Source organism: Rhipicephalus microplus, unplaced genomic scaffold, assembly GCF_043290135.1.
Source record: "Rhipicephalus microplus isolate Deutch F79 unplaced genomic scaffold, USDA_Rmic scaffold_23, whole genome shotgun sequence".
In the NCBI taxonomy this organism is placed as follows: Eukaryota; Metazoa; Arthropoda; class Arachnida; order Ixodida; family Ixodidae; genus Rhipicephalus; species Rhipicephalus microplus.
In genome coordinates this window covers 4,492,634-4,511,507 of record NW_027464596.1, presented here as the reverse complement: position 1 = coordinate 4,511,507, position 18,874 = coordinate 4,492,634, and the positions used below count along the sequence as shown (strand labels likewise).

Sequence of the window (18,874 nt, the reverse complement as noted above, 5' to 3'; positions counted from 1 at the left end):
TTGTATAAATGCTTCTCTCTAATTCTACACAGCTTTGGTAGTAAATACATGAACACTTTCTGTCCTTCCCATGCATTTAAAGAGAAGAAAAAAAAAACATGGCGGATCCTTTCGTCGCCTTAACACAAAAATAAAATGTGTCCTCAAAAAACAAGTTTAATTTTTACTGTTGACTGATAAAAGAGCGCTTGCACAAAGTCTTTTGTTGTTTGGCAGCTATAGCATCCTGTAACGTGGATCCTGCTGAGGCTTGATGATACATCTTTATCTCGACAACTTATCTTCATGATCAATTACTAAACAAACACTTATGGTAGCTGTTGCAGTTAACAGTGAGAGCATAATCTGAAAAAAAAAAAAAAAAAGGTGTGACAGCCCAAAGACAGTCACTGATTGTATGCAAAATGTGGGTTAAGGCCGCCATCTCGAGGCATGTTAAAGAGTTATTGGGCGCCAATGCCGAACTTGTGGGTAATGCACTGCACTTTCATGCCTACCCTGTAGTCTAGCTGTGATTCTTCTCGGGATGAGCGTAAGCAGGGAATGAGGTGCTACAGTCAGGGAAGATAAGTGCGCATTGCAGAGCTATTTCAGGCATGGATGAATGCTATGAGTGAGGCTGATGCTTGGGCTAAGATTACCTCCTCGCAGTATGATAAGACGTTGACAAAATTGCACTTCTCCTAATGGAAACTCATCAAGGAGGACAGAGGCACAATGATGATGCGTTGAGGGAGCCAATCACAGAGGCCACGGTCGTGATGCATTACTTTACGTTATCGCTCCCAGAGGGCAGCACCACTTCGGCAACCAAGAGCGCCGAGTGAGAAAGTGAAGATACAAAAGTTGCGTTTGTAAAGCTCTCCCGAGTGCGTGACCATAATATAGTGGATGTTAGCCCGGCACCTGTTGTCGTGTGCTGAGGGGCCGTGGGTTCGACTACTGTTGATGGTGTTCTTTCTTTCTTTGCCGTCTGTGTGCATTTTTTCGACATCATTTCCATGACGGGAATGTGTCACTTAAATGTCTTGGTGGACCGTATATTATATTAAAAAAAAGTGGCAATAACATTGTTGGTTCTCATATGACATTGGCTGTACATAACATAGGCCTATGATCGCTGAAATACAAAAAAAGTGTAACAAAGACTGGGGACAGAACAAAAAAGGAAGCCCTTTTTTTTTCTGTCTCGATCTTTCCTTGATACAAGTATTTTTTTTATATTTTAATAAGCATGCAACAACTAGCCCAACAATTAGTTTTACTAAGAGGACTACCAAAAGCAATACAGTGCGTTGATCTCCATATGGGAGCATGAGTTTGTGCATATACGCACCTCCATGAAGTAGAAAAGTGCTGAATCGTTGTACAAGATGTCGGCCAGCGACACGTTTCCGCTCGTGAGCACATCCACCTGGTGTTTGCAGTGGTACGGGCTCCTAAGAAAGCTTGGGTACAAGCTACAAAGTGGACAGCAAAACATCAATAATTCAAGTAATACTGCATAAAGTACAGTAACACACACAAAGATGAGCATATTCCATGCACTTGATGTAATCGGGTTACGTGAATCCCTCCATCTACTCTGCAGTCATGGCAGGTTTACCATCGGCATATAACTCCACCTTTGGGCACATGTGCTGACTCCACTTCGTCACTGCACCTCGATGCAGTCATTGCTTGTGCCAACTGGTCAGTGTACTTAACACCCTGGCAGCCTTCCTTTTCTCAATGCCTATCCTGTTGCACCCACCACCATCATATTATCAACAAACTACTACCACGAATCACATCCTCTAAAGACATCGAATAGCAAGCTTTGTTTTAAAGGTAAAAGTCTGCCGTAACTCCAGTGACATGGCAAAGTGAATGCCACTGCAGCCCAGTCTGAGCATGAACCACAGTATGATTACATGTACGTGAGCAGTACGAGTGGCAACATACGAGTGCGTGTTGAATAGCCTCAAACTTAAGGCACGGATTAGCAGCCATCACTGTAGCGATATGTGGCAGTGGCGATGTGGAAAATGTCCCACTAAATGTATGCGTGTACAGCTCGCCGTTTCCGATAAAGAGCAGCTGACTATGCATTGCAGGCTGCTTGCAAGTAAAAAGGGGTATGCCAAAGACGATTTTCCGCAGCTGAATTGCACAATTTAAATGAGATGGCACTACATGCACCTGGCCTTTCAGTTCCCGGAACGTGGCCTTTGGCAGCACTGCTCAACATGTCTCCGCCTGCACCACGTCGTCTGCTCAGCGCCATCATAGTGCCTGCGCACGTACATTGGGCAAGTAAAAGGGAGCAGAATTCAGTGCCAGTAAAAAAAGTGAACGTGGCGGCACCTGTGAACGCGGTTTCCATCTGCTTCAAATCTATGACGTCGTCATGACCTTAAGCCCGGTAAGTTCCAAAGCTAAGCTTTTATTTGCTTTACGATTGAATCTTGAAGCTTAGAGAGCAATGTATACGTAGGTATTTTACAGTGTTGCCAAGATGTACTCTCATATACAAAGATTAGTCTTAGCAAACATGGCTTAATAAATGCCACTAATGTCAATTCCATCTGCTTATGTATGTGTGTGCAGCACATAAAATTAACAAGCAACATAGCATGATTTAAAGAAAAGAAGCCTTTTGCTTTGTGTGAGCGCTAAAACAAGGGCAACAACATAAAGATATTATTTGCGATATATGTTTTGCATATCATAAAACGAGAAGCATGACAGTTCTTGGAAAAGTGCTGCACTTTCCACCTTGTTTTACCCCGTGCTATCTGATAATTGATTGAACTGGGGTTTACGGCTATTTGTCACATGCTCTCTTGTTCCCTGTCGTAGTTCTCATGATGGTACCTTTTTTATTCGTTTGTAATGCGACCACAGTTGAAATGCGAGGGGCGACTTTTCATCAAGTCCAGGGAAAAACATAAAGTAAAATAAAAAACAGTGCATGCACCATTGCACGGATCAGAGAAATTGAATTTAGGTATTGGACACAAATGCATAGGTTGAATTCAGATAGCAAAAATCTCGGGGGAGAAAAAAGAAAAAAAAAACTTGGTTGACACTTGCGACGTGCTAAATTTCACACACACACAAAAAAAAGACACACGGAGGTACAATTAGAACACACATGAGCACGAACTAAAAATTGTTTATTCGATGAAACCATGATAGATATGTATAGAGTGAAAGGAAAAATAAAAAAAGACAGCGTGCAATAAACCAACTAGCCCCTACACTGGCCCTTCTAACAAAAAACTCACTTTACATTCGAGTAAATCTGGTACCATAATAACTAGAATATAGATCAAGTTAAAAAAAAAGCGCAATTATAAGTCGACCCTCGTCTTATATACTGGTCATTGACAGAAAAAAATGCGGAAGACTCACAACAATGGGCCTCCAAAGCCGAAAGCCTTCATTGCCATCGTGATCATCAGTAACGGTGCTGTTGAGCAAGGCTAGGCGAGGCCTACAGTGTTCTAGAAATGCCATTTTGCCTCGGTTATCTGCTGTCAGCCTGCTGTCTTCTCTTTTCCATTTCCTTCAGAAATAAGTGGTGGTCAACAGCAGTTTACGATAGGCTATAAGAAAAAGTTATAGAGTATGCCGAAGCGCACGGAAACCTGGCAGCACAACAGGAGTTCGATGCCTTGGAGAAAAGCGTCTGATATTAAATGGAGCAGCTAAAAGCAGTGCATTACATCCTGCAGCAACAACAACAAAAAAAAACATCGTTTCATGGATGGACTGCGGAGTACCCTGAACTGGAAACGCTACTCGCCGAATTCGTCCAGGAACTGTGTGAAAGGTCGCTACCCGTAACAGCGGAGTGCATCCATGAGAAAACTCCAGATAGCACAGGACTCTGGGCTCACGAGGGAGCAATTCAAGGGATAACCATCGTGGGTGTGCCGATTTATGAAGCGGAAGGGCTTTGCGCTGAGGCGGCGTGCTTCTGTCTTTCTGCAAATGCTCTATCAGTAACGCATTGGATGGAACTGAAGACGATGCACTTTGGAGTGTTACCAGTGAAAAACAGACGTAGTCAGACTCAAGTTCCGACGAGTCTGAGTGACAGCACTTTGTGGTCTTCTAGCGTTAGTGTGCAAAAAAAAAGCTACATAAGATTAGTATCCAAATAAAAAGATATGTCACCACAGTGCAACTGGTTGTGTCGCGTATTTACCAAGGTAAGGGTGTGTCGCGATACTTTGAGGTTTCTTAAATTTTCTTTTTTGGAGAATCAAAGTTTGGGGGGTTGACCCATATTCCGGTTTTTACGGTACAACTCTTTTAGAGAGAAGCTTCCTTTTAAAAGCTACTAGTATCATGCAATGGAATGACCCACCCACACTGCAAACTTGTCTGAAAGAACTTCTACACAGCTCACCAATACAGTACTGCACAGATAAAAAATTTTCTTTTGCATTTCAGTGGTAACTGGTTTGTCACACAAACCAACTAGTAGACTGGTTGAAAAGCAAACAAAAACTCCAGCACTCACTCTTTCTCCATTTGGTTTACTGCAAACTGCTGTGCCTCAAAAAAGCATTCCGGCTTAACTGGGCTTCGAGACACAGAATCTGGAAAGCCCCAGGAAAATAGATTAGTCCATGACCCACGGCAGCAACGGTTTAATGGCCAAGATTTGTCATATAAGTTTTGCCGCTGCCAAAGCTGTCAGAAAGGCTTGGCAAACTCAAGACATTAAAGCAGCGCAAGATGATCCAACCAGAACAATTGAAAAACAAACCCCCCCCCCCCCCCCGCAAACCCTACCTGAAAATTAAGTTTAGAATGGGTGAAGAGAGCTGCTATGATTTAATGCACTTTAAAAAAGAATGGCACCTCCGTGCAACCCCAACAGCTTGAGTGAGTTAATGGTAGTTTGTACTTGAGAAACTGCAACACTTTTATGAAGAGACTAGGACGAAGATCACAACACAAACACTGCCGATATGTGTCAGAATCTTTTTTTTTTTCTCATCCATCCAAATATTTTTACATTTAGTGCTGTAGCTCGAGGACAGGTGCTACCCGCCACCTGTCCTGTAGTCGCCATCTCATCCTCATCTCATCGTCCACAGCGCAGCAAGAGATTGCGAACTACCACCAACTAGCCTGATTCATCACCCCACATTCTGGACATAGTATGGCTATTTTTGATGAGCTCTGAGCAGAGTTCAGAAAAAGACAGTGCTTCAAGGAACAAATACAGCATTTTGTAAAATATTTTTTTGATATAGCAGCTGCTTTTCTTGTAACTACCTGTCTTCAGCACACTAAGTGGTATTTTCATGAAACAGTGCATACTATGAGCTAAGAACAACAGAAAAGCACTGTCCTGACCAGATTAAGAACAAGCAGAAGAAAAAAAAAAGAGGGGGGGGGGGGGGGGAACGGTACAAGATTTCTTATGATACTGTAAACCAGCGGCTCGGTTGGCGGTTCTTCAAATCTTGGCGGTCCCCCTGAGTAGCATTTCACAGCGAAAGCTTCTTCCAGCTTTCGCTGTGACTGTGCTCCGCATCCCGTGCCGGCCTGGCATTTTTGATGTTTCCAGTTTTCCAATTTATTGTGATCGCATCACGATGTTCTTGATCACATATTAACCATGGTGCATACACACTTCAGGTATAATTCTTTGTTGTCGTCAGCCACTGCATAGAAAATTGCACAAAATTCCTAGCAAGCGTGTAGCAGATACTACACTTCTCCGAAGAATGACGAAGGATAGCATGGTGAATGCTGGCCTACTATTCAAAAATTAGTATGATTATTTATGGCAAAGTGGGGATCCAGCAAGTGTGCTTACAGCTGTTACCCAAGAAGTGTTTAGAAAAGGCTTTGAAAGTCCGCTCTTCCAGCTTTGGCTGTGACTGTGCTGCGCGTCCCGCGCAGCACTCTGTTAGTTGAGACATCCTTCAGGCTGATAGTTCCTTTGTTTGCCTACTCGAGAAGCGAGGTGGCAGTTTTAGTACGTCAGTTAAAGTATTCGTGCGTGTTTAGTCCTCTTTCATGATGCAATGCCTACAACACAGCGGGTGTCTATACCAATTTGAAATCCTTTTTCTTTTTAGTAAATTAAATCTATATAAAGAGATTTGTAGCACTGAGAAAATTCCCTGCTCATGAACCACATGGCTGTGATCTATCGTAGAGTATCCCTTCCTGAAACCAGTGATCTTTCCACGTTTATTACCTTCAAGTGCTCATCTAACCCAATTCAAAATTGTGTTCATGGCCATTTTGTAGAATATTGAGAGCAAGCTGATTTGTGCATGTACTTCATCAAATCTTCTACATTTCCACTCTTGTATGCCATCAGCATTTTGTGTGTACCACTGACGCTTGTGTACTACTGTGACACTTGTGTACTTTATTGTGTACCATTGGCACTTTTTAACACCATTGGCAGTGAGCAAAAAATAGAGAAAGAAGCAAATAAAATAAAGAATAAAATTTTTGGTCCCATTGAGGATGGAACCCGGGCCGTTCGGGTGGTAAGCAGGTGTTCTACTACAAAGCCACAATTTTACTTGCAGCTGATTCGGGACAAAACACTACTGTACATAAATGCCATGCAGTGGAAGGAGTCTCCTTAGCACATTTTGTTTGAAAGGTGTCACGACGAAAACAAGACCATTAGGCTATTTGTAGGCACATTTGGGAGGCCATCAAACTACGTTGAAAAAGGCCAGCGCAGCGCAGAACAGAGAAGGCACACGCACATACACTACGCTTGTGTGTGTACCTCCTCCGTTTCTTGTCGCTTTTTCGCGTAGTTTTGTAGTCACGAGACTCTTTATAGCCTCCGAGATGGTGAGCGTGTGGCGTGTATCTTGGAGGCCATGGGACTCTTGCTTTTGATCAAAAACTTGTATGTACCATTAACATGCGTGTGAGCGCGTGCCATCTGTGAGGCACTGTCTCGACTTCAGCAGAGTGCCGTTCTAGCAGAAGGAAGTGGCCACACTGCACAGTCACTGCATTACTATAGATACGTCGCGCTTGTGCGCTCATGTTTGTGTGCGTATGTGTGGGCATGTGTGTGTGTGTGTAACAAACATATTAATATATAAGCACTTAGCGATTGAAGGACGCACTAAGGGCCAGATTTCGCTATTGCGTTCAACTCTTAAAAGCAAAGCTTAAGTGTCCCTCAATTTTCCAAACGATTTTTTATCCCTTCATTTGTCTCTTTCTCAAAACCCTTCGTTTTGCTTAACTATTTCTGTGACAAACATCTTAACTCTAATAAAGAATTGCAAAACTTATTGCTGCCTAATATTTTCTAAAGTAAACATAGGCAATAATGTAATTGCATATTATTACAAAACCTCAGCTATTTATTTTATAAGTGAAGCTTAATGGCACTATACAAACAAAATCCAAAGTATCGTCAACAAGCTGAGCTTAACTTCAACAATTTTTTGCCAAATGTGGAGCTGTGCCACGCAGAAAGTTGAACAACATCCTTATGTGTATTATGGTTTTTAATTTATTAGGTAGGATTCCGTTGACTGAGCCTCACCTTGAATGCGGCACCGCAGGTCATCTGGAACACCAATCGGAAGAGGTGCGTTTTGAGCAATGTACATGTTGTATATGTGCATGGCATCTTGACCAAGACCTGCAGAGAGACATGATAAAGCATGATGCCACTAGGTCACGTAGACTGGCAAGCAATTCACACTGTTATGTTTACTCCTCTGCAGATAGAAACTAATCACAGAAAGCAATAAATTTTGTAGCATGACAAGGCAATTATGAGTTGACAGCATAGCACTGGCTAAAAGAAAAGGTACTCGTGTACGAAGTGCAAGGTTGACTAGCTAGCATGGATTCATGCCAAGTGGTTCACAGGCAAAAAAAAATTTACATGCTGAAGAGACATACTGAAATGACAGAGGTGCAACAAGCCGTTTAACTCATGTTCTTTGCAAATTGTGCTGATTTTATACAATCCCTTACATTGACAGCATTATTGCAAAAAAAAGAGTATGAGCTAAATTATCAATGGCGCAGCAGATAATATCCTAGCCTTCTTTTCAGGAAAACAAGGTGTTCAAAAAAACTATTGCCACCTATTGCAGAGGTCTATGAAGAGACAATTAAGCTGTAGTGAAACACTTATATTTACAACAAATTAGATGGTTACATACAAAGATTTATCACAGCTCACACACACCTTGCGTTGTCTCATTAAATTGCAAGCACAGGTGTGCAAAGGGAAATCCAAGTTTTCGTAATATTGAAACTGCTTGTTTTATATATGAAACAGCCTCCATTAATAAATTGTGTTCAGGTGGGTTCATACAAACTACTACCTGTCTTTTTACGCATCAAGCATTTTGATCGTTATTCGTTTTGCAGATGTAACAGTGATTACTTGTCATGTTACATCAGCTTAAACGGTCATTTTTTATTGCAACAGAGCCCAAATCAGATTATATTTCTCGACCGCAACTGTTTCTGTGAGTAGTCCAACCGCAATAAAAGAACTTAGACACTGACAGAGCTCAATCAGGATCAAGAATTATTTGTGAGACACTGGTATTTCCGGGGCAGTACCCACAGTTCATCAAAGGAAAAACTAATGTCCACATGTTTCTAGCCTGAAGCTTTAAGAAAATCGTGAAAATTTGTCAGAAAAAGAAGCTCCTTAGCTGAGTAAAATTTGTCTTGGTCTGACTGAGTGTGGAACCTTTCCTGGGGAAACGCTCTGCCTATACGGCTAACCATGAGACCAGCAGTTGTTAGAGCAAAGTGAATTAAGTAGAAAGACATGGACAACAAAGATGGCAGAAGGTGCATAATTGATTATGGAAGAGAAAACTGACATTCGGCAATCAATCTGCCGCCAGAAGCTAAGAGGTAAGAGGTAAGCCATTCAGATTTCTCAAAGAGAGCTGTTTCTTACAATGAAGCTCAGAATCAAATCTGATGACCACAACTTCTTCCCGTCTCCTTCCTGCACAAATAGGCCAGCAGTGATGCATAAGCTCGATGCCGAGCAGTATTAATTGTGCACTGAGCGACATTCACATGACAGGAGCACTGCCCAAGATTCAATTATACAACAGCTGTTCTTGGTCACCTATGACTATAAGTGATGGCTCCAACTAGATACAGTCACAAAAGAAAAAGATTAGCACAAGTGACTTGCGGCCGGAGCGCGAAAATTGCGGCCCGTGCCGAGCATTCCGACAGCGAGTGCCAAGCACATTCTATTTTCTGGGGCAAGAGAAAGGAGGGGGGGGGGGGGGGGTCAGCAGAAAAGCTGTCTGTCTGGCCGTTATCTAGAGCGAAGGAAAAAAAAAAACCCAAGAAATGAACTCACATTTACAGCAACATTGGTGAGTGGCTTTTACCAATAAGCAACAAGCAAGCTATCGTTTCAAGTGAAAGTCGTCTGTTAAAAGTGCTTTCTGCTGGCCACACCTGCTTCCGAAAATAGAATGTGCTTGGCACTATCACCACCTGCGTGCTTGGGTACAAAAGCCCTGTGCACTGCAATTTTACCACACTGGCTATCTGTCACTTGTGCTAATCTTTTTGCGTTGAGACTGTACTAATTCACAACTGTTGTTTAAAAACCCTGTCACACAGCACTTCTTAGGTCAATGACCTTTCGTTGCGAATGACATAGGGTGTTAATGCCACTTTTGTTGCTGCTACACTGGCATAGCGAATGAAATTCCGACCTATAATGACATTCGTTTGTTGAATGTGTTCACCGAACTCATGCAAGCGCAACATGCGTAATCTCAACAACAGACGCTTAACAAGAGATGACAAAATCGATATCTTGAAGCAAGTGTAAACGATGTTCATATGTTCATTAAAAGTCATTGCTAACTTTACGGTAACTTTTAACGTACAATGTGATAGAGGAAGGAATGTGTGCAGCTGCAGTTTCTTTCCCCAACTCGGACTTGACACTAGTGCCTACTGTCAACAATGTTTACAAACACTCGCTGTTGTTTTGGTGAAGCACGCCACTATTGCACTCACTAGCAGCAGAGTACCTATGCACGCATTGAGCACAGGGTTAGGAGTGCATTTTCAAACCCACTTTTCTTTCTAGGGAAGCAACACAGTTTTCGTTCATCGCCAACGTCGTCGAAGCGCGAAGAGCAGCCAAAAGTATTGGCATGTAGGCACAGCTCCAAATTCTTCATCATCTGTAATCTTCTTCAACAGCAAGTTTGAGCTGCTTTTGTTGGTTTCCATGTTTTATTTGCAACAACTCGAGAGAAGTTAACGTTCGTTCAACTTACCATCATTCATCGCTTTCCCGACACCAAGTATTACTGGCTGCCAGTTGCGAGCACCTTCAAGCTCGTCCTGCTTTGTTCACGCACGAGAACTTTTTCCAATGATACTGTTTTATGATGTCGCAGTATATTTTGAATTAGCCGGACAATGCTACGAAAATTAAATGTGCTACTTGTAACTTTTTAGTACCACAGCAGCCTACCGATAAACATTGCCATCAATGGCAAATGTCATTTCACATAGCTGTGTAGACCCGAAATGCAAGATCCCAATGACGTTCGTTTTGAATGTAATAATGTAATACGCTACAATTGACATTACATGTGCGGTGTCACAAGAATATAACTGCACAGTTGCACTTTTTCCGATTTCCTTCTCCTTAAACTGACTGTATGTCTTGGTTATTGAACATAATGTCTTCAGCGCCTATCAATGCTCATGAAATCACTGCTTTTTAGTTTCTCTGTGAGCACGACTTCTACACAAATTCACCTTCCCCCACCTAAAAACTGTTCAGGGACACTACTTCCCGTCAAGTTGGTTTTCATTACTAAAGTAAACCTTATAAATGACATAATAAGCCTTTTTTTGTTTTTGAAACGGTGAAAGTAATCGTCCTCTCACAATCCTTTCTGTAAACATCCTTTTACTGGCCAAAACATAAAGATGAAGATTGGCCCACTCAAGTTACATCTTTAATTTTCATGTCAATTTCTAGAAAATTAAATTTTGAGGTTTTACATCATGAAGTCAAGTACACTATACTAGGCGGGAACATATCTTGACATTGGAGCAAAGGCATTGGAGACGTAGCTTGCACACATTCCTGCTGCTCTGCAAGTAGTACGACAGCTTGCGGGTGATTTCAGTTTTCCTCACTGACATCGTTGGGTAGCTTAGAAAACTATATACACGACAAAGTGAATGGGAGAAACATTTGAATGGTTCAGTGCACACTTTAGTGCCGTATACTAGTATATTTTTCTTGGAGAACTAACCAAACAGCGCGCTTGCAGCCACACATTGACTGGCTCCGTAACAGATGCCATGTTTACTTTGGAAAATGGGCATGCTGAAAAAGTGGTGCTGTCCAATAAATGGAAAAAGAAGAAAGGTATTCCAGCAAAATAAACAATAACTGTATTTTACCTCAAGGTTGCACAAGTGTTCAAGTCATGATAAATAAAACAGCATCTATTTCAGCAAGGCTAGTGAGAAAAATGTCAGCAAATTAAAGCACTCTTTCATGGCGCGGTAGCAAGCATGCACTTAGGTTCCGTGGCTTGCACACTTTAGTCAAGAAAAGCTGTTGCCGAGTGTAGACCAAGTGTTCAAGTCATGATAAATAAAACAGCATCTATTTCAGCAAGGCCAGTGAGAAAAATGTCAGCAAATTAAAGCACTCTTTCATGGCGCGGTAGCAAGCATGCACTTAGGTTCCGTGGCTTGCACACTTTAGTCAAGAAAAGCTGTTGCCGAGTGTAGACCAATAAAGAATTTGAGTACTGCCACACACCCTTGTTCTTTCTAGTTGAAATCATCTTTAAAACTAAGAAAAAGTTTCACTTCAGTGCATAGGTCGGCACTTTGAGAGACTACTCACTCATACTCACTCACCACAATTTTTTCAGCCTTCACCCTCACCCACGTTCATACGTCTACTCCCACTCATAGGCCCTCTCTCACATTCATACTCACGCCTACTCGCACTCATGAGTACTCACTAACGTTCATACTCCCTCCTTGTCACACTCAGAGTACTCACTCACGTTCATACTCGCTCCTTCTCACACTCAAAGTACTCACTCACGTTCATACTCATGCCTACTCACACTCACTCCTACTCACTCACGTTCATACTCACTCCTTCTCACACTCAAAGTACTCACTCACGTTCATACTCCTTGTCACACTCAGGGTATTTACTCACGTTCATACTCACTCCTACTCACACTCATGAGTACTCACTCACGTTCAAACTCACTTCTACTCATACTGAAAGTACTCATTCATGTTCATACTCACTCTTACTCATACTCATGAGTACTCACTCACATTCATACTTACCTATACTCATACTCAGAGTACCCATGTTCATACGCACTCCTACTCACACTCATGAGTACTCACTCACGTTCAAACTTACGCCAACTCACACTCTAGGCCCTTACTCATGTTCCTACTCACGAGTACTCGCACTGATGAGTACTCACTCATGTTTATACTCACGACTACTCACAGTCCCTCACGTTCATACTCACAGTCACTTACGTTCATACTCATGCCTACTCACACTCATTGTTCATGGCTGACGTTCATACTCATGACTACTCACACTCTTAGAGAAACACGGACTGCTGGGCGAGTTGGTAATTCATTTTAACTGAGGTGTGCGAAAAATTGTAGTACAAAAGGAAGACACCTCGAGACAGCGCGCCATGTCCAGGTGTCTCCTTTTTGTACTTCAATTTTTTGTGCACCCCAATTAAGACTCATAGTTACTCACTCACCTTCATACTGACGCCTGCTCAAGATCATAGGCCCTCACTCACCTCCGCACTCACATAAGAATTCACCTTCATACTTACGCCTACCCATACTCAGGCGCACTCACCCACGTACTTTTACATTCACATACTCATCATCATCACAGCAGGACAAAGGCCTCTCCCCTATTCCGCCAGTCAACTCGGTCCTTTGCTTGCTGTTGCCACTTCATACCCGCAAACTTCCTAATCACATCTGCCCACCAAACTTTGTCTCCCCTTTTCCCGCTTTCCTTCTCTTGGAATCTACAAAATAACTGGCAGAAAACGAAAGTAATGAAGAACAACCTCGAAAGGAAACAGCTTTTCAAGACAGGTGGCAAGTGCACTTGAAGTTGGAAAAGGTATATACGTCTACTTAGGACAGGTAGTACCTGCCGAGCCGAGCCACGAGACTAAAGTAACTAGAAGAATAAGAGTGGGGTAAAGAAGATTCAGCAAGCATTCTCAGCTCATGGCTGATAGATTGTCACTATCCCCTCAAGACGAAGGTATATAACAGCTGCATCTTGCCGGTACTTACCTACTGAGCAGAAATCTGGAGGCTTACAAAGTGGGTTCAGCTTAAATTGAGGTCGGCGCAGAGAGCGATGGAAAGGAAAATAGTAGTTGTAACCTTAAGAGTCAAGAGGAGAGCAGAGTGGATCAGGGAACAAACCAGGGTTAAGTATATCATAGTTGAAATCAAGAAGAATAAAAGGACATGGGCTGGGCATGTAGCGCGTAGGCAGGATAACAGCTGGTCATTAAGCATAACTGACCGGATTTCCAGAGAAAGCAAACGGGTTAGGGGGAGATAGTAAGTTAGGTGGGCAGATGAGATTAGGAAGTTCGCGGGTACATAATGGCAGCAGCAAGCACAGGACCAAGTTGAGTGGCGGATCATGGGAGAGGCCTTTGTCCTGCAGTGGACGTTGTCAGGCCGATGATGAATATTAACATTGAGGTAGCGCTACGTGTAATCAGGTTTTTCAAGAAACAATCGAGCTGAACAATTGTCGCTTTCTTTAAGGGTCGGTAGGCTCCACAAACAGGCAATGACTCAGCGCAATTACGACGCACCTGCACATTCATTTGTGTGCCATGACGCGTAGGAGACGCTGAGACATTGTTTAGAATCTCAGTAACGTGTTACAAGCACTCAAAACGCGCTTTCGTAGGCTACGAGGCACGCCCGCCAAATAGAGACGCTCTCGACATATTCAGTATACTACACAGCCCCCGCTATGATTACCCGCCAGAACCCAAGACGTTGCCACGCCATACGGCTCGGCCGCTTCTTTTGTTCCACTGCCCCTAGCCTCTTCTGACTGCACTAGCGGGACAGGCCGGGGCCTCGCCACCACGTCGGCGCCGCGGCCACCCGGGCCGCCCGGCCACTGGTAGGTGTTCTGTGGCCCGGCGCGACCGTCGAGACGGCGCCTCCCTTCTCTGCCTCGCCTTCGGATGGAATGCGTTGCGTACGGCAGTTTTGCATTCCAGAAATTGTGCGCATCTTCGGAGATGTTTTCTTTCCTCTGTGGGTCGCGCTCATGCGGAGACTTCGTTGGCTCCGTGCCGGCACTGACGATTGCAGGGGGCCTTATTTATGGATCTGCGGACGCGGTTAACGTTCATTGGCAGTGTGCGCACGCAGGGTTACCGTGGACAGCCGAATGAAACGGTAATTAACGAGCTGCGTTATGTGGGCTTTTGTACAGCCCGTGTTCTGTGAATGATAGAATAAAATATTGCCACAGCTCGAACATCGCAAAAGACGCTGCCACAATTCGCGTTCATAAAGCCGCCAAGCAAGTAGCAAGAAGGCCGCGCCATGGAACGCCGCCCTGCATGCGCCACAATGCTACGCCACGGGACCGGCACGAGACTCGAGGGGCAGAGGAAGAGACCGACGAAGTTGAAGTCAGCGAGCAAGAGGCATTCTTGGCTGACCATTTTTAGCTTTGAGTTTACGGGCACAAGTTTGCCCTAAATAAAGAGTTTATATAGTACCAGGTGCTATATTTATTCGTAACAATCTGGTGAAGGTGCGGGGTATGATTCCAAGCCCACCACAGGCAAGGGAGAGAAGCCCAGATCCCAGAAGATTGGAGCCAGCAGAATTGACACCTGTGCACCAACGCACGAGTCGCCGACTACGTGGTGAGCAGCCCGAGTTTGGCCCCCTAATTGACCCATCAAGACCTGTCGAGACCCCAAGCACAAGCGTCACTGCGATGGCCACCCAGTCGATGCCATCTCCATCTCACCTCATTGTGGATTCGCCACGTACACCAGAGGTCTTCCACGGTGAGACCTTTGAAGATGCTGAGGACTGGCTTGAAGGCTTCGAGCGCGTTGCACGATTGAATGGTTGGGACGAAGCCCGAAAACTTCGTTACGTTTACGACGCCCTGCAAGATTCGGCACGTACGTGGTTTGAGAACCACGAAGCGTCCTTGCTGTCGTGGGACGACTTCCGACGAGAGCTAATCGCAACCTATCCGAACACGGACCGCAAAGAGAAGGCAGAGGCTGCTCTTCAGACAAGGAACCAACGGAATAACGAGAGCGTGGCCATGTACATAGAAGACATGTCGCGGCTCTTCCGCCGAGCCGACCAAAACATGGCCGAAGAGAAGAAGTTGCGGCACCTAATGCGCGGAGTCAAAGAAGAGATTTTTGCAGGCTTGCAGGCCTGGTGCGTAATCCACCGCTAACTGTGGCGGAGTTCCGGTCCGAGGCAACGACCATGGAAAGGACACCACAACAACGTGCGCGACTGTACAACAGAGACTTCAGCGTCTCTTCAGTCAGGGCGGAGTCAACAACCCTCCCCACCAATGTTGACGTCCTCTGGGAAATGGTGAGGGCTATTGTTAAGGAGGAGCTCCAGAAACTGCAACTCCCCCAAAGTCCTCCAGCGATGCCCTCAATAGCGGACGTTGTACGTGAAGAAGTGCGGCAAGCAATTATTCAACCGCAGCCTCAGGTGCCACACCACACGCAACCGGAACCTCAGCCACAGCTGTCATACGCGCAAGTCGTACGGCAAGACATGAGACGCCCGAGCTTTGCACAAGCTCCCGTTATGCCGCCGACCTTTCCTCGCAGTACGCCACCGCCGATGCCAGAAACGAGACCCCGCAAAAGTGATGTATGGCGCACGGCAGACCGGCGGCCCCTCTGCTACCACTGTGGGGAGGCAGGTCATCTTTATCGGACATGCCACTACCGTCGGGTCGGGCTACGTGGCTTCCCAGTGAATGCACCCTGCCCTCGTAATGGTGAGCGCCCTTACGAAATCGAAGAATATTTATGTTTGCGCTGTGCATATCCAAACACTCAGCGACATGAATCGCGGTCGATTGCACCAATGCGCAATAGGTCGCCGAGTCCGCACCCATCATCTACTTTCCCGAGGCGTCGTTCACCAAGCCCTCGACGGGAAAACTAGAAACAGCGACCTGTGGAGGCAGGGCCGCTGATTTTCGGAAAACTGAAAACCCTCCATCGCTAACCGGATCAGACGACGACACTGACACAATGACGGACAAGCGCAGTAATGGTGACGTGACATCCGAGCTACAAGTCAGAATCTACGACGTCGAAACCATAGTGTTAATAGACACAGGTGCAGACTACTCAGTTATAAGTAGCATGCTCGCAAAGAAGCTGAAGAAAGTGCTCACTCATTGGACCGGACCGCAGATACGCACCGCCGGAGGGCATTTAGTCAGCCCCATAGGAATGTGCACAGCGAGAGTGGGAATAAGAGGCCATGTGTACGTCTGCAGTTTTATTGTTCTCCCCGAATGTTCCCGTGAGGCAATTCTGGACATGGACTTCCTGCAAGCGAACAGTGCCATCATCGACTTGCAGAAATCCCAAGTTTCTTTCTCTACAGAGAACGCTGTTGCCCTGTGTCATGCGGAGCAACCAATTGTTTCGTCTCTTCGTATTGTGGATGAAGGTGTGACAGTGCTGCCATGTAGCAGCGTGACAGTTTCTGTGAAAAGCGACGTTTTTCGTGAATATGCCGGACTAGCTGATGGAAATATCAAACTGCTACTCACAAAAGGGATACGCGTGGCGAGAGGTCTCGTGAACCTGCGGAACGGATATACTGATGTGCTATTGACTAACTTTACCAACGAGGTACAGCATGTGGCGAAGGGAACAGCCATAGCACCACTTCATGACTACGTACAAGTCTCAGATGTTTGCACCATAGGAAAAGTACCCACAACGCCCTCAACAGTGGACAGTGTCCTCGAGAAAATAGATATTGACCGAGAGCTTTCATCTCTACAGAAAGACCAGATTGTGGAGTTGATCAAGGAATTCGCAGAGTGTTTTTCCTCTTCATCGAAAGTCGGACGTACACCTGTAGCAAAGCACCCCATTGTAATCGAAGGGCATGTTAGACCAGTATGTCAGCATCCATACCGAGTAGCCCCGAAAGAAAGGGAGGCGATAAAGAAGCAAGTACAGGAGATGCTCGACGACGATGTCATACAGCCCTCCAAAAGCCCATGGGCATCGCCGGTAGTACTGGTGAAGAAGAAGGACAACACCATGCGGTTCTGTGTTGATTACAGAAAACTCAACCTCGTCACGAAGCGAGACGTGTACCCACTCCCACGAGTCGACGATACGTTGGATAAACTGCGCAATGCTCACTTTTTTTCATCGTTGGATTTAAAGAGCGGGTACTGGCAAATAGAAGTCGACGAACGAGATTGGGAAAAGACGGCGTTTGTGACACCCGACGGACTCTACGAGTTCAAAGTACTCCCATTTGGTTTGTGTTCTGCTCCCGCTACCTTTCAGAGGATGATGGACACTGTGCTCTCCGGCCTCAAATGGCAGTCATGTCTTGTCTATCTTGATGACGTAGTAATTTTTTCCACTACGTTCGAGCAGCACGTACAGAGATTGAGAACGGTACTGGACGCCATTCGTATGGCTGCACTTACGATCAAACCCGAAAAGTGCCACTTTGGATTCCGGGAGCTTCGGTTCCTCGGGCACATTGTCAGTTCTCACGGTGTCCGCCCAGATACGGATAAAATTACTGCGGTTGAAAATTTCCAAAGGCCAAGAGACAAAAAAGCTATGCGACGTTTCCTGGGGCTTTGTGCCTACTATAGGCGCTTCGTTGAAAACTTCTCCAAGATTGCGGAACCACTGTCACGGCTTACGAAGGAAGGTGTACCATTTATCTGGCACCAAGAGCAAGAAGACGCCTTCTCTGAGTTACGACGGCATTTGCAATCACCTCCCATACTCGCTCATTTTGACGAAGATGCCAAAACAGACATTCATACGGACGCCAGCAACGTTGGCCTCGGTGCTATTCTTGTTAAATGGCAGAACGGGGAAGAAGAAGTTATTGCTTATGCAAGCCGCACTCTGTCGAAAGCTGAGTATAATTATTCAGCTACGGAAAAGGAATGTCTCGCAGTTACATGGGCCATCAGTAAGTTCCGTCCATATTTATACGGTAGACCATTCCGAGCCATCAGTGACCATCATTCATTGTGCTGGCTTGCGAACCTCAAGGATCCTTCCAAAAGACTTGCTAGATGGAGCCTACGTCTACAAGAATATGACATCACCGTAGTCTACAAGACTGGCCACAAGCACAATGACGCGGACTGCTTGTCACGAGCACCAGTCCAGACCTCGTCTCCTGAGCATGAACAAGACTCCGCGTTTCTTGGAGCTGTGAATGTGTCAGAGATGGCTCATGATCAGCGAATGGACCCAGAATTACTTCTGCTCATTCAATACTTAGAGGGGCAGCAAGTCGAAGTACCGCGAGTTTTTGTCCGTGGACTACGTTCCTACGTCCTCCGCAATAACGTTCTCTACAAGAGAAACTTTCAACACACCGGTGAAACGTTCCTACTGCTGATACCATCATCACTGCGAGCGGAAATTTTAGAAGCGTGTCATGATGACTCATCGGCAGGTCACTTGGGCATTAGTAGGACTTTGGCGAGAATCCGCCAGAGATATTACTGGCCAAAATTGATGGATTCAGTACAGCATTA

General features: G+C 45.0%; 1 protein-coding gene across 2 annotated transcripts in view; it reads right to left on the bottom strand.

The window, feature by feature from the left end:
- Nucleotides 1–18,874, bottom strand: part of LOC119169457 (A-kinase anchoring protein pkaap) — a 91,420-nt gene that overhangs the window by 36,529 nt on the left and 36,017 nt on the right. For both annotated transcript variants that reach the window (XM_037420523.2, XM_037420527.2), the window contains exons 4-6: nt 7,544–7,642; nt 4,514–4,592; nt 1,337–1,460 (exon numbers count right to left, since the gene is read on the bottom strand). In XM_037420523.2, coding sequence (XP_037276420.2) covers nt 1,337–1,460; nt 4,514–4,592; nt 7,544–7,642 — 302 coding nt within the window. The remainder of the gene's footprint in view (nt 1–1,336; nt 1,461–4,513; nt 4,593–7,543; nt 7,643–18,874) is intronic.